This window comes from Pristiophorus japonicus, chromosome 26, assembly GCF_044704955.1.
Source record: "Pristiophorus japonicus isolate sPriJap1 chromosome 26, sPriJap1.hap1, whole genome shotgun sequence".
In the NCBI taxonomy this organism is placed as follows: Eukaryota; Metazoa; Chordata; class Chondrichthyes; family Pristiophoridae; genus Pristiophorus; species Pristiophorus japonicus.
This window is the reverse complement of record NC_092002.1, coordinates 5,647,457-5,662,141: the sequence shown is the minus strand read 5'-3', so window position 1 is coordinate 5,662,141 and position 14,685 is coordinate 5,647,457. Positions and strand designations below refer to the sequence as shown.

The 14,685-nt window shown below is 45.7% G+C and overlaps 1 protein-coding gene across 5 annotated transcripts in view; it reads right to left on the bottom strand.

Moving 5' to 3' along the window:
• The window catches only part of sipa1l3 (signal-induced proliferation-associated 1 like 3), a 230,675-nt gene that overhangs the window by 112,131 nt on the left and 103,859 nt on the right, over positions 1–14,685 (bottom strand). For all 5 annotated transcript variants that reach the window (XM_070867704.1, XM_070867703.1, XM_070867706.1 and 2 more), the window contains one exon: positions 3,034–4,852. In XM_070867704.1, coding sequence (XP_070723805.1) covers positions 3,034–4,504 — 1,471 coding nt within the window. In that variant the 5' untranslated portion in view covers positions 4,505–4,852. The remainder of the gene's footprint in view (positions 1–3,033; positions 4,853–14,685) is intronic.

Here is a 14,685-nt window from a genome sequence, read left to right as displayed (position 1 = left end):
CCGAAATGGCAACCCGTCTTTTCTCTTTACGGCTGAATTTGAATTTGGTGAATTTTCAAGAGCTGGTGGCCCAGTAGTCCAGTGTCCAAAAAAACAGATCACTGCCTGTATTTCGTTGACACAGGAGACAAAAAGAAAGATCTACTCCAGAGTAAAGGCAAACCAAAGCCTCTGCAGAGCCACCGAATTCTACCCTATTTCAAAATACTAAACAAGATGGCCCCTGGACCAGCCCACTGCTACCTGCTGACGTGGCCATTCACCTCCACCACGGAGGGCATAACAGCCGAGCGTGATTCCCCTGCCTATTCTCATCTATTTACAGATCCCTTCCAGTGGAGGTCACTGGTTAGTGACCAGGAGCAGGATCCCTGGCTGATTTCCCCATTTCTCAGCCATGGGTGCTAAAAGCAAGCACAAAACTCCAAGCACTTCCTCAACAGAGATCAGCGAACTCAACACAGATGAAAGCAGACACACACAAGAACATAAGAATTAGAAGCAGGAGTCAGCCATTCGGCCCCTCGAGCCTACTCCGCCATTCAATGAGATCATGGCTGATTTTCGACCTCAACTCCACTTTCCTGCCCGATCCCCATATCCCTTGATTCCATTAATATCCAAAAGTCTATAGATCTCGGCCTTGAATATACTCAATGACTGAGCCTCCCATCTCTACAAAATGTGATGCATTACAAATTCTTCTCAAGAACTTTATTAGCAATTCCGTGCAGAATGATTTTACTCTTGCCAAGTTTAACTACACTACCTCATTTGGACGTTGCACTCCATCTCTACTTTTCACGTGAATACAACATTCAGGAATGGTACATAAAACACATGCGTACAAGCACTCAGTGCTATGGAATGGGGATTTGCAACGGTTTAAGTCCTGTTCCATCCAGTTTTTAAATCTGTGTGGATGGGCTGATGAGTGGCATTTAATGTGGGCCATGGGGAAGGTAATGAGACTAGGGAAGGGAAGATGGAAATATAATCTAAATGAGATGGTTCAAGGCTGCAGGACAAGGGGATCTGAGGGTATTGATAGATAGCTGACCGAAACCCATTGTGGACTAGCGATAATGAAAGCTGACTGGATCTTGGGATGTAAAGCTAGAGGGAGAGCGCACAAATCCCAGGATAACAATACGGTCAAACCGGGAGCACTGTGCACAACCGCATATACTACAGCAAGGATATCCAAATATTGGAACCAGTATGGAAAAGGGCAACCAAACTGATACCCAACTTAAGGTGCAACATCGTTGCTTAATGCTTCGGTGATCAATATTTCCATTGGATAAACAGTTTCAGTTCCTGTGAGTGAAGCACAAGTAAGCAAACTAGAATTAGAATTACTGCAGGTTTGGACTTACTGAGTTTGCCCCAAAACTAGGCATCATGTGATAAAAGTTTGGGGCCAAATTACATGGACTGTTTCCCTCCCCTTCTGTAATCGATTGCAATCTGAAGGCGAAGAGGAGATTTGATAAAGGCCTTTGAAAATGATCAAGTTTTTGGATAGAGTGAATGGGAAAGTGTTTTCTCTGATTGAGGGAGGGGGGGGGGGGGGTGTCTGTGACAAGGGGTCATAAATGTCAAACTATCATGGAGTGAGGAGAGATTAAGAAATATCGTTACACAAAGAAGTGTCTGAGCACATCGCTTGTTGCCAGAGGGCGCAGTTGAAGCAGAGACCACAGCACCTTTTAAGGCTGTGCTGGGGTTACAGATGGAGGCAACCTTCCATAAGGGAGTCAAGGGTTATGGGGAGCGGGCAGGGAAGTGGAGCTGAGGCCAAGATCAGATCAGTCATGATTTTATTGAATGACGGAGCAGACTCATGGGACCGAATGGCCTACTCCTATTTATGTTCCAGTGCTCTGCCCAAACCCACTACCCTGGCCAAATAGCCATTCTTCACATGTAAACCAAGACAGTGTGGGTGTTGGCAAGTAATGACAGTTTGTGATCTACAGTCACACACCAGCATATCACTAGAAAGCGATGAGGAGTAAAAACTCTGTCTGACTTTCCCCTACCCAACACCAAGACCAATTGAAGTAACCCAGCGATTGGCTCGGTCAAGATCAGTAATCCAACACAGACTGGGAGTCAAACAAGGGATCGTCAGTACGGCTGGGTTTCATTTTATGGAGGCTTTAACCAATGGCTGAGCTAGATTTTGTTTTTCTGTAGAGTTTTGTCATCAGAAAGCTCTTAGTTAAAAATAAAAATCATCAAGGTGCTTGGCACCATCAACTAGCATTGTCTGAAGTGAAGGGGACTCCAAGGAGAAGTGATTGCCTGTACTACATCGCACCCCTGACATTTTTCCAATGGTGAAAGGTGAACACTGACCAGGAAGTGAAAGGGGAGAGAAAGAGAGTCAAAGGGAAAGATATCGAAGAGATGGATTTTTCAGGCAGCTAAATAGGGGAAGGGGAGGTGAGGGAGGAAAAGGATCCTGAAGTGAGTACGTTGGGGTACTGCCAAAAATGGGAGTAAAATATTGATCTCAGAGCCAATGGAAACGTGGATTTCAACAGTGGAGGCGGAGGTGGGTGTGATAAGGGCATAAGCTGGTGGCCTTTCAGCACCAGGCCAAGTGTAGGACAGAATGAGCAACTCAGTGAAACAAAAAAAAACAGGGCCGCACTTCACTTTTGCAGACTGACCGAGCAGCTGGAGGGATGAATGGTGTCGGTCAGTGCCAGAGGCTTTTGGGTGCTAGTAAGATCAGAACAGAATGGCTTCAGCTCCCCTACAGGAAACATGTGGACAATCCCGATCACAGCAGACAGATTTAGTTATTTTTGTGCAGCCATGAGTGGACTGGCTATAAAATGAATGGTAAACTTTCCATCCGTAAGGGACGAGCATTGCTACATGGTTGTAGATTCACCCTGCAGCTTGATTAAATCACTCGGACATGAGAAAAGGATGGCCATCACGACATACGGCACTCCAAGAATATAATTTACAAGGATTAAACACAGAGCAGGACTCTACTTTGGTTAGTCACTTTACCTTTCCCATGGAAATAATCCTGGTAATATCTGGCTCCCCGGTCCACATGCTCGATACTGAAGTGCTTCAGTCTTTCCTGGCGGAGCTGCAATTCTTTCGGCACCTCCAGCACAGAAATGCTTGCATTTGTGCAGTACGGGTTCCAAGCCGCCTTGGGAAATCCACCTTCACAGCCAAGGCTCAATCCCGCACCGATGCCAGCCTTCGACAAGCTGATGTTATGTTCGCTGGTCCCGCCTGTTTCGTTGCGGAAATGCGGGCAGTTTAGGAGCAGGTCATTGCAGTTGCTGTCGCCGAGGTCCGGCTCCAGATTCTCTTTGCCATTCAACTCCTCGGTGCTGGCAAAGCTGGAGTCCAGGCCTCCCAGAGCGAGAGAGCGGGATACGGCAAGCGAAGCAGCTGATGCAGCTGAGGCACCGGTTGTGGTGTTTCTCCGGTGAGCCACGTAGTTCCGGTTGCTCACCACTTCATTGAGGTCAAACAGTATGCTCTGCACATCAAAATGCCCAAAGCTCTTCTGACAAATCCACGGCTTAGTGCTGTCCTGGGACCGATTGTCTTCCTGGTCCGAGCTAGATCTCCCAGACTCGTGCTCGCTTTTGCTACTGCGCAGTTTCTTCAAGATGGATTCGCCACTTTCGTTCCGAGATTGCTTCTTGCGCGATTTGTCGCGGTCTTTGTGCGCACTCTTCGGTTCTTCCCTCTGAGATGATTCACTTTGACTGTCGTCTGTCTTGGTGCTACCCGCGAGGTTGAGATTGGAGGCCATGCTCGCATCCGCCCGAAGGAGCTTCTTGAGGTTCTCTGGCGCTGAGCTCCGCTGGTCAATCTTCTCATTTTTGAACTCTTTCAGCATGTCAAAAAAGCTTTCCGGCGACATTCCATGAACGTCTATGGATGAAGTACTGCCATATTCCCGCAAGGGCAGCATTCCACTCCCTTTCTGCTCTAGGGCTCCTTCTGCATCATGTTCATTGAGAGTAATCTCACTGTTACTTCGAATTCTCAGTGGGACAAACATTTTGGCTGGGGACCTGGGCCAGTCATCTTGAAACTCCACTTCTTTTGACTTCCCTCGAGGTATGTAGTGTAGGCCTTGCGCCCGAGAGGCACGGGAAGCGTTTTGATAGTTTGGACAATACTGCCCATTATGAAAGCCTCTTGTCGAAATAAATTCAACGTCTACCATGGTTCCATCAGAGTCCCTTGCAGGACTTAGTGCAGCTTCTTTAATTACAACTCGCTTGGGAGGCCAGTCAGCAATTCGAGCGCGGACTCCCATTTTTGGCATGGCAGGGGTTGAACTTGCGCGCGGGGCACTTTCACCCAGAGTGCAAACGTTCCCATTCTGGACCCTGAATGGAGATGCATAGTAATCACACGTGCTCGTACCTGTAAGAATGTCAACTCCACCTAGGACAATTCCACCAACCTCCACCTTTTCATTTTGAACAGATCTATAGCTGGTCATAGTCTATTAACACTCTGTCTCGCTGGGAGCGACAGAAAGGTCCCAGTCATTTCTTTCACTGCTGGAAGCTGCTCGCTCAAGCTTAATACAAAAGTAATTTCAACACGCAGAAATGTAATTAAGGAGCCTCTCCGCAATATATCTGGATCGGAAGTATCTTTTTATAATTCCATGTTGCCAACATTCCTAATTCTTTTTCCGCATGAAGAAATGTAATCTAGAAGACCCAGAATAGGAAGATAGTCGTTGGATGAAGCTCAATAATTCCAAATATACCCCATGTGCAGTTCAACACATTGAAAGAGGTGTTGCATTTGATGCATTAACCAGATGGTGATCACAGTCATCCTGCAATGAGAGCAGAAAATATAAATTACTGCTTTGCACAACCATATATTGAAGACACGGAAATCCTACATTAAAACTTTCCAATGCTCTGCACTAGTCATTAGCATTTAGGAGTAACAAGGGGAGTCAGGGGGAACTTCCAAAGAGTAGCAAGCTTGCGAGGTAAGTTACCAGGGAGGACCACTGAAATGGACACTGTAAATGGTTTCAAGAACCAGACGATTAGAGGCATTTCTGTAGAGAGAGGAGATTGAGCGATACAGTAATGACGCAAGTAGGTGTGGTTAATCTATCAAAATAGAATGAGATTTGAGCCCAGTGACCTTTGCCTGTTTTAAAAACCAGTCTTATTAGCAACTTCACTACTGACAGGAACATCAAGCAGGTTACAACACAGCTTCAGGAAAGAACTGCAGGAAACTTTTAAAGGGTAATGTTCCCAGAGTTTAAGGTTTTCTTTGGAAAAGTCATTCCCACAATTGCTTGGTTTAAACAAAATGTTGACCCTCTGTCTAAACGTTCTTGCCGGCTTTCCAAGTTTTGGTCTTCACAAATTACAGCTCACCTTAAACAGTCACCTAAATCCTATCCCACCAAGTCCCTGTTTTCACCGGCCTTCACTGGCTGCTTAATACCCACGCCCCGATATCAACATCCTTGCTTGTCCCTATATGGCCTTGCCCTTCCTTACCTCTGTAAGCCGAAGGTCGAGAACGTTCTCCCTAAATCCTTCTATACATTACCTCGCTTCCCTGCTCAAAGCCTACCTTTGATTGCGTCTCTGGCTACCGTGCCTAGTCCTGCTCCCACCGCTGATTGGCGTCCAGTTATTTTTGCCTGCTGAGCACTTTGGGCGTTTTATGACGTTAAATGATGTTATGATGTTAACTGTTGCAAATGATGACCAAAGCTTGGGGCGGGTGGTGGTTTTAGGTGGCGGTGGGGCAGGTATGAGAACAGGCTTTTGCAGCAATATTGCCCAGCTGTTTACAACCCTATGATAATGTAAAGCAGGACTTGAAGAATTGAACATTGAAGAGTCTCATTTCTACTAAATGCTGCATCACAGGATACAATCTACATTTTAAAATGCTGCTTTCTTTCATCCACTTCCTGTGACACATATGTTGAAAATGAGGTCTTTAGTTGGTAATCTTTTAGTCGGTAATCTTTTAGTCAAACAGGGCGGAAAAAGCCCCAGCAAGCCAGCTGTGTGGTTGGGGAAGCGGCCTTTGACCGAGTTGAATTGTACAAGGAGATGAATATCAGGGCGATATGGAAATGATTCAAGTAACAGTAGTGTTTGTCTAAGACAGTATGCTCCACTTAATTCATTATAATGACAGCTTCTTCAACTCCCAAAGGGAATAGTGTCGTCTGAATCTGGGGATTCTTTACCACAAGTGCTATCCATGGCAGACAAATGGCTCTCTCACGATCAACGACACTGACGAGTATAAAACTGCTGGCCTCACGAGACAACGGTATTAAAGATCCAGGAAGACGCGGGTTACATGAGCAGCCAACGATTAGGTGCTTCCTGTACTTGCTAGTTACACGTGCATACTTGATTCTTTCATGACAGAACCAGCTCCTTGTCAATTCCCAGGCCTGCTTAGGACTGAAAAATTAACTCATCTGTTCAGCAATAAATTGAATTGAGATTCCTCATTGCACCCATTACTGAGCTACTATTTGTTAGTGATATCAATCTTACGGTAATGTTTGAATTAGATATCGTGCCCGTCTCCATCTTTGTAACTGGACTCCAACAGGACTGGAGCCAGAGAGACAGCAAATCACACTAAAATCGGGGACAGCAGCACACACACACATCGTGGTCTCCGAGCACTGCTCTCCTGGAACTAAAATAATCAGGCAGAAAAGTATCTTTATGGGTCAAAGCCAACATTACAAGTCAGGGGCTTCCTGCCCAAAGGCAAAGGATGCAGACAGCAGTGTCAGTGGCTGGGAACTAAAGACCTAAAAGGTTACAGCACATTTTTACAGCTGGACAAATTCCACTTCCACAATGCACCAAAATATCTTGTGCGCTGAATTTGCTTTGATCAGACTGCAGTGAATTTCAGAGCATCAATAACTTGCGTTTCTATAGTGCTTCTCATGCACGCATACACACACAAATACGTTTTTTTTTTAAATCGACAAAATTTAGGATTCCAGAGGCCGAGGAATGAGTTTCCTGACTGCTCAGCTTAGAGGAGAGGAATGGGATCGGAAATGACAACACATTCTAAAACAAAAATGTGAGATCTCGATAAGGTTTTCTGCGTCCATCATTTCTAATGACTGCTGAGCTGCAACAGAAATGATTTTGAGCTGATCTGATCTGTGATTGTTATAAAGAGCAGGGCACAAGATTAGAAAAGTATTTTATCTTTCAAAGCCTGGACTGGGTGATGACAAGATTTAGCACGAGCCACCCGGGTGAGTTGAAGCGAATTGGTTTCCTGAATTACCAATGGCCAATTATACATCACACTGACCGCCGAGCTGTCTGGCAGAATTTACACTGGTCTACAATTGCAGTATTACAAAAGGCAAGAATTCTTCCAAATGCACTCAGAGGCCAGTGGCATGTTTTATATGGTGCAATAAATCTGACTAGCATCCATTTCACATACGTCAAAAATGCCTTTGGAATGCACCACTGGAAGGCTACCAAGTCTTTTGAACACACACGAGTTGCAGGACAAGATGCAGTTTAGGGCACAGGTGGATCAAAGAACACACAGGTCCAGGTTCAATATGGACCTCAGAATGCAAGTGACACTGTGCACTGGTAAATTCCTCCTGCAGTGCTGAAGAAATGCTGCACTGTCAGAGGTGCCGTCTTTTGGATGAGGCATTATATCGAGGCCTCATCTGCTCTATCAGATGGATATAAAAGATCCCATGGCACTATTTCGAAGAAGAGCAGGGGCATTCGCGCCGCTGCCCCTCACCCCCCCAGCATCTTGGGGTCAATATTTATCCCTCCATCAGTAAAACAGATTATCTGGTCATTATCACATTGCTGTTTATGGGAGCTTGCTGTGCGCAATTTGGCTGCCACATTTCCCATGTTGCAATAGTGACTACACTTCAAAAAAAAATTACTTCACTGGCTGTAAAGCCTCTTTATTGAATAGGTGTTCAGCCTTTGAGTATTCAGAAACCCCACTACTGTAAAGGACACATTATTATGGAACAGCTGAAGCCATGATAGTGGGATCAAAGTCTCTCTCTCTCTCTGTAAAAGGATCCTGAATGAAACATGTTCGAGAAAATTCAATCCAGTTTCTAGTGGACAAAACGAGCCACAACTTGGCTCAAAAGCAGCCATGGTCATTAGGACAGCTAGTGTGGGAACTGAAATGCCACATTTGGTGCAGTCAATTGAAATATCATCAGGGCACCCAACCAGCGCAGTAACTAAATCAGAGGATTTCATGCAAACAGTGAAGAATGTTGAGTCTCAATAAAGCTGACACATGCCAGCGCTGGAATAGAAAATGTAATACATACACAATGCAATTACTAAATGTATGTAAACAGAGCCACAGCAGTTCCAGAGAGCCATAAATTAGGTGCAGCAAATAAAAGTCACGGCACTGGGTACTGCGTACAATTCCAGAGCTTTGCACAGATTGTAGGAACATCCTCGGTTTCATTGCAGCAAACAGTGTATTTTTTCCACTGTGGCCCCATCCAATATGAAAACAATGAACATTTACGAGCACAAAAGAGAGGCCATAGCACGTCAGCAGAATAATACACTGCACCACCCTAAATTGCAGACATAACTCCAATTTAGAGAATAGTTTTTCAAAAGGGAGCCATGAGGATGCAAAGTTTAAGCAACACACACAGTCCAAACAGAATTATAAAAATCAGAGAATCTTTGAATAGTACAGCACAGGAGGCCATTTGGCTCATCAAGCCTGTGCCAGCTCTTTCGAAGAGCAATCCGACTCCCCTGCTCTTTCCCTATATCCCTGAAATTGACTATTTATTGACTTGACTATTTATTTAAGTCCCTTTTGAAAGCTAGTATTGAATCTGTTTCCACTACCCTACCAGGCAGTGCGTTCAAAATCCTAACCACTTACTCCGTTAAAAAAAAATGTTGCCTCTGGTTCTTTTGCCAATCATTTTAAATCTTCACCCTCTGGTTACATCGAATTTACAGCACAGAAGGAGGCCATTCGGCCCAACTGGTCCATGCTGGTGCTTATGTTCTAGAGGGGCCTCCTCCCACCTGTTCATCTAACCTGATCAGCACAAGCTTCAGCACTACAGGTCTACAGTAGGACAAATATTATCCTGGGAATATCTTGTAACTTCGGCAGTAACCCAGTTTATGCAGCCTAACCGGGATTTCGGTTGATCTTTTGTTGAAGTTAGGTGGCCGATTAAGAACCCCACCCCCGTGGGCGTTCCCAGTGTATATTGAGTATCAGCTGCGGCTCAGTGGGCAGCACTCTTGCCTCGGAGTCAAAAGGTTGTGGGTTCAAGTCCCACTCCAGGGACTTGAGCACATAAATCTAGGCTGACACTCGCAGTGCTAAAGGAGTGCTGCACTGTCGGAGGTGCCATCTTTCGGATGAGACGTTAAACAGAGGTCCCGTCTGCTCTCTCCGGTGGATGTAAAAGATCCCATGGCACTATTTCGAAGAGGAGCAGGGGAGTTATCCCCGTGTCCTGGGCCAATATTTATCTCTCAACCAACAGATTATCTAGTCAATTATCACATTGCTGTTTGTGGGAGTTGGCTGTCGCGCTTCAACATAACAGTGACTACAAGTACTTCATTGGCTGTAAAGCGTTTTGAGACGTCCTATGGTCGTGAAAGGAGCTATATAAATGCAAGTCTTTCTTTCTATAACTCTCAGGCCCTGCTGTACCTTTGCTAACCACTTAATGATCCTAAAAGGACAAGTTCTTTTACAAGCCATTCCACCTGGGAATATTGCAATGAAAATGTACTGAATGTTTACAGGTCACACACACAAGTTTCTTCTTGCTGATTGTGACGAGGATGTGAGCCACCCAGCCACACATTTGTTTAATTGTCTCGGCACGGATTTCGGTAATCCTACTTTCCCACAACTGTTAAGCAATTGCTGGTGATGACAGATCTCTGGCGATTGGAGGTGGCACAGTGTATAGTTATCTTCCTGGTGCAGGCCAGTGCAGGCCTGCTTCGAATGTTGGACAATGTGAGTCAGTGGACTTGGTCGGTTCAGGTTCGGAGGAGACAGACAATGTGTCGTGCCAATGCTCGGCTATTTATCCAAGAATAAATCAACGGCTTTTGTGCTGAAGTTAAAACTACAGCCTGATTGATTGAGATGACAGCTTTATGCGTTCCAGCAAGGCTTCGAAAACAATCCTACATTACAGTAACAGCAAAGGCAGTGCATTTATTCCTCCTGCTGTTGGTGCCTCAACCTTGGCTTTGGTTTCACAGGCCCTGGGTACCCTCTTGATACCTCACTCAAATAGCTATCCTTCATGCGCAAACACAGCAGCGACTGTTAGAATCATAGAATAGTACAGCACAGAAGGAGGCTATTCGGCCCATCGAGTCTGTGCCGGTTCTTTCGCAGAGTAACCCAGTTAGTCCCACCCCGCCCGCTCTTTCCCCAGATCTTTGTAATTTATTCTCCTTCAAGTACTGATCCAATTCCTTTTGAAGGCTACTATAGAATCGGTGTCCTCCATCCTATCAGTTAGCTGGCTATTCAACCACGGCGTCATCACAGTCAAAACCAATGTCCACATACATGCACACTCCAGCAGGTCACTGGAAAGCAATCAGAAGCAGGAATCCTGGTTAGATTGCACCGAATCAGAGAATGGTTACAGCACGGATGGAGGCCATTCGGCCTGTCGAGCCCATGCCGGCTCTCTAAGAGCACCTCAGCTAGTCCCACTACCCTGCCTTTTCCCCGCAGCCCTTCAAATATTTTTTTCCTCAGGTACTTATCCAATTCCCTTTTGAAAGCCACGAGTGAATCTGCCTCCATCACCCTTTCCGGCCGTGCATTTTAGATCCCAACCACTCGCTGCTTTTTGGGTGCCTTTGGTTCTTCTGCCGATCCACCTTAAAATCTGTGTCCTCTGGTTCTTGACCTTTCTGATAATGGGAACAGTTTCTCTCTATCTACTCTGCCTAGGCACCTCATGATTTCCCCTTTAGTGCAAAGACACAGGCCAATTGGGGATTTATTTTTGCAGCCTAGCTACCAACGAATAACTTACCTGACATCAATCAGATATTATGTCACACTTGTGAACAGAAGATTGAAACTTTATTAGCAGTGGATTATTTTTGAAACGCACACTTCTGTCTCTCCAAAAACATGTTCCATACCAAAGTGCACACTAAAGAGCACCAGTCTTTCTACTGTCCTCCCACATGACAACCTTTTTCGACCAATTCCATGCATTCAGATACAGCAATCATTTTTAGTGCTATAATTAAATAAGTTAACCCTTGATCGTATTTTTTATTGCATGTTGCACACCATCAAACTCCCATCGGCCTGAGCTTGCTGACGGCCACATTACCAGGTCACAGTACAGCAACTCTGTTGCACAGCAATTTCCCAAGACGGCAAATCTGCCCAGGAAAAACCATGATGCTGTCTCCATCTTTTAAAACCAAAAAACCTGTGACATCAACGTGTGGTACAAACACAATGCGATTCAGAAAAATAATCCTAATTTATCAAATCCCATTGTATAAGTATCAGCTGTGGCTCAGTGGGTAGCTCTCTCGCCTGAGTCAGGTGGTCATGGGTTCAGGTCCCACTCCAGAGACGAACACAAAATCCAGGCTGACACACTCAGGGCCGCGCCGAGGGAGCGCCGCACCGTCGGAGGGGGCCGCGCCAAGGGAGTGTTGTTTTTCAGATAAGACAATAAACTGGGGTCCCATACGCTCTCTCTCAGGTGGACGTAAAAGATCCCATGGCACTATTTCGAAGGAGCAGGGGAGTTCTCCCCGGCGTCCTGGGTCCAATATCCCTCAATCATCACTAAAAAAGATGATCTGGTCATTATCACATTGCTGTTTGTGGGAGCTTGCTGAGTTAACATTCTAGTTCTGATGAAGGGTCACAGACCTGAAACATTAACTCAGTTTCTCACGACAGATGCTGCCTGACCAGCTGAGATTGCCAGCATTTTGTTTTTATTTCCGATTCCAGAATCTGCAGTATTTTACTTTTGTAATAGAAATGCAACTCTTTCTTTCTCTATCTCCCTACATTTCATTCACCAAGTTAAATTTTCCAGCTGTTGTGTTATGGCGTTTCCCTTTTCAGCATTTGGGTTACAATTTAAATACACAGTGTGACTCATTGACAACAGAAATGCTGTTGAAGCTGGCAGGACCCAATCACATTGGTCATCGCACACTGATGACCATTGCAGCCAATCCCACAGTGATTTAAACAGTTGACCACCCAGCCCTATTGTACATGCCACAATGCAAAATTACATTCAGGCCAAAGCAGAATGCTGATAAAGATCTATTAGTTAATACACTGCCTGCACATTACATCATCATATTGTGATATCTTCACAGAGCACAGCACACACAGCTCCTAACACGGCAGGCAGCTCTGCCGGAAGCCTCCGGAACAGCCTGGTTCTGTTTATTATTAACTCTGCAGTTGCAGTACACAATACGTCCATATCCACAGTGTGGAGCTACAAACATTACAAGCTTACAAACATTACACATATAAAGAACAGTTAGCTCACCATTCACTCCTGAAAAGCATCACAGCCACGGTCAATAATGCCGTTAACTATCATCTACATGCACGTACTTTCCATCGGGTCACTGGACAGTGATCAGTAACCCAAGACAATTCCCCTGCATCTCCTCAACCAGAAACAGTGAAGCAAATATCACCTCCATTGTTGCCCTGGCCAAGATGATGTATTTTGTCAGACCTTCTTCAAAGCTGAATCCTCCACACACTGCTGGGAAGCCAAACAATGGGCAAGGCCTCTTGTGGCAACTACCCACATGGTACTCCAGCTCCCACAAAGTTTCAAATGGCCTCATATGCATCAGAGGGGCAATTTCGAGAGGCATAGTTTTGACCAATGCAAAATATTATGCACATGCCCTGCATGGCAAAACAGATTCTGTGACCACAGGCAGAGCCACTAGGTTTACAGCCAGAGATGGAGATAGTAATGGAGGCTGCATTCTACTGTTCATTCTGCAAGTCACTGCTTTGAGACAGGCTAACCTGGGATCATGGGCGAGAAAGTTTTGTTTGATGAAGTTTCATTCAATTCATGCATTAGGCGAACTTCACCCCAGCATCCACATAGCTGGTGAACAACTACTTTTGGCTGCAAACTTGGATCTGCCCAAGAACTGCTCGATCAGAGTGCCAGATTATGCAGGACAGATTGATGAACACTGCCTCGATCGCTCCAGCTCAATAAGCTGGTACTCCGCGGAGCACAGAGAAACCAATAGTGCACTCTGCTGTGACAAGTGCTTCTTCAACAGCACCTCCCAAAACTGCGATCCCTACCACCTAGAAGGACAAGGGCAGCAGACGCGTGGGAACACCTCCTGCAAGTTCCCCTCCAAGTCACACACCATCCTAACTTGGACATATATTGGCCGTTCCTTCATCGTCGCTGGGCCAAAATCTTGGAACTCCCTCCCTAACAGCACTGTGGGAGCACCTTCACCATGGGACTGCAGCGGTTCAAGGCGGCGGCTCACCATCACCTTCTCAAGGGGCAATTAGGGATGGGCAATAACTGCTGGCCTTGCCAGTGACACGCACATCCCAGGATCTAATTTTTTTTTTTTAAAGTTTGCCGATGCTGAGTTCTAGAATATGATAAACACATCAGCTTGTGCAGAACTAGATTAAAATACAAACTTGGAATAGATGGTCCATTGGGGTTTAACTTCCAGAAACAAGATACAAGAAGTTGCTTCTCGGACAGACCCAATTCAAGATCATCAAAACTGTCAGAGTTCAGCCAAAGGATAATGCAAGTATTCGAGGACAGAAGGCAAGAGAGGCGACTGACTTATTTTTGGGTTGGATGGCTTACCCAAGGCAAGGAGGATTTCCACTACAGATGGTGGCCGCTCTTGGTTCGGAAAGTATTTCTTCAACCAGCCAGCTCTCAGCTATAAGTTGGCTGGCTCTCGACAGAGGGTGTGACTAGAGATAAATAAGTCTCTGCTGTGTCAGCTGTGACTCAGTGGGTAGTACATTCTCCTCTGAGTCAGAAGGTTGTGGGTTCAAGTCTCATTCCAGGGACTTGAGCACAAAAAAAAAATTAAATTTAGGCTGACATTCCAATTCAGCGCTGAGGGAGTGCCGCACTATCCGAGGGGCAGCGCTGAGGGAGCGCCGCACTATCCGAGGGGCAGCGCTGAGGGAGCGCCGCACTATCCGAGGGGCAGCGCTGAGGGAGCGCCGCACTGTCCGAGGGGCAGTCTTTCAGATGAAACGTTAAACCAAGGCCCCGTCTGCCCTTTCAAGTGGGCGTAAAAGATCCCATGGCACCATTTTGAAGAAGAGTAGGGGAGTTATTCCCGGTGTCCTGGCTAATATTTATCCCTCAATCAACAACATAAAAAAAATTAGCTGGTCATTATCACATGGCTGTGTGCAAATTGGCTGCTGCATTTCCCACACTAAAACAGTGACTGCACTCCAAAAGTACTTCATTGGCTGCAAAGCACTTTGAGACACCCGGTATTTGTGAAAGGCTCCATATAAATTCAAGTGTTTCTTTCTTTTTTAAGTTCCTCCTGCGAGATTGGGCAG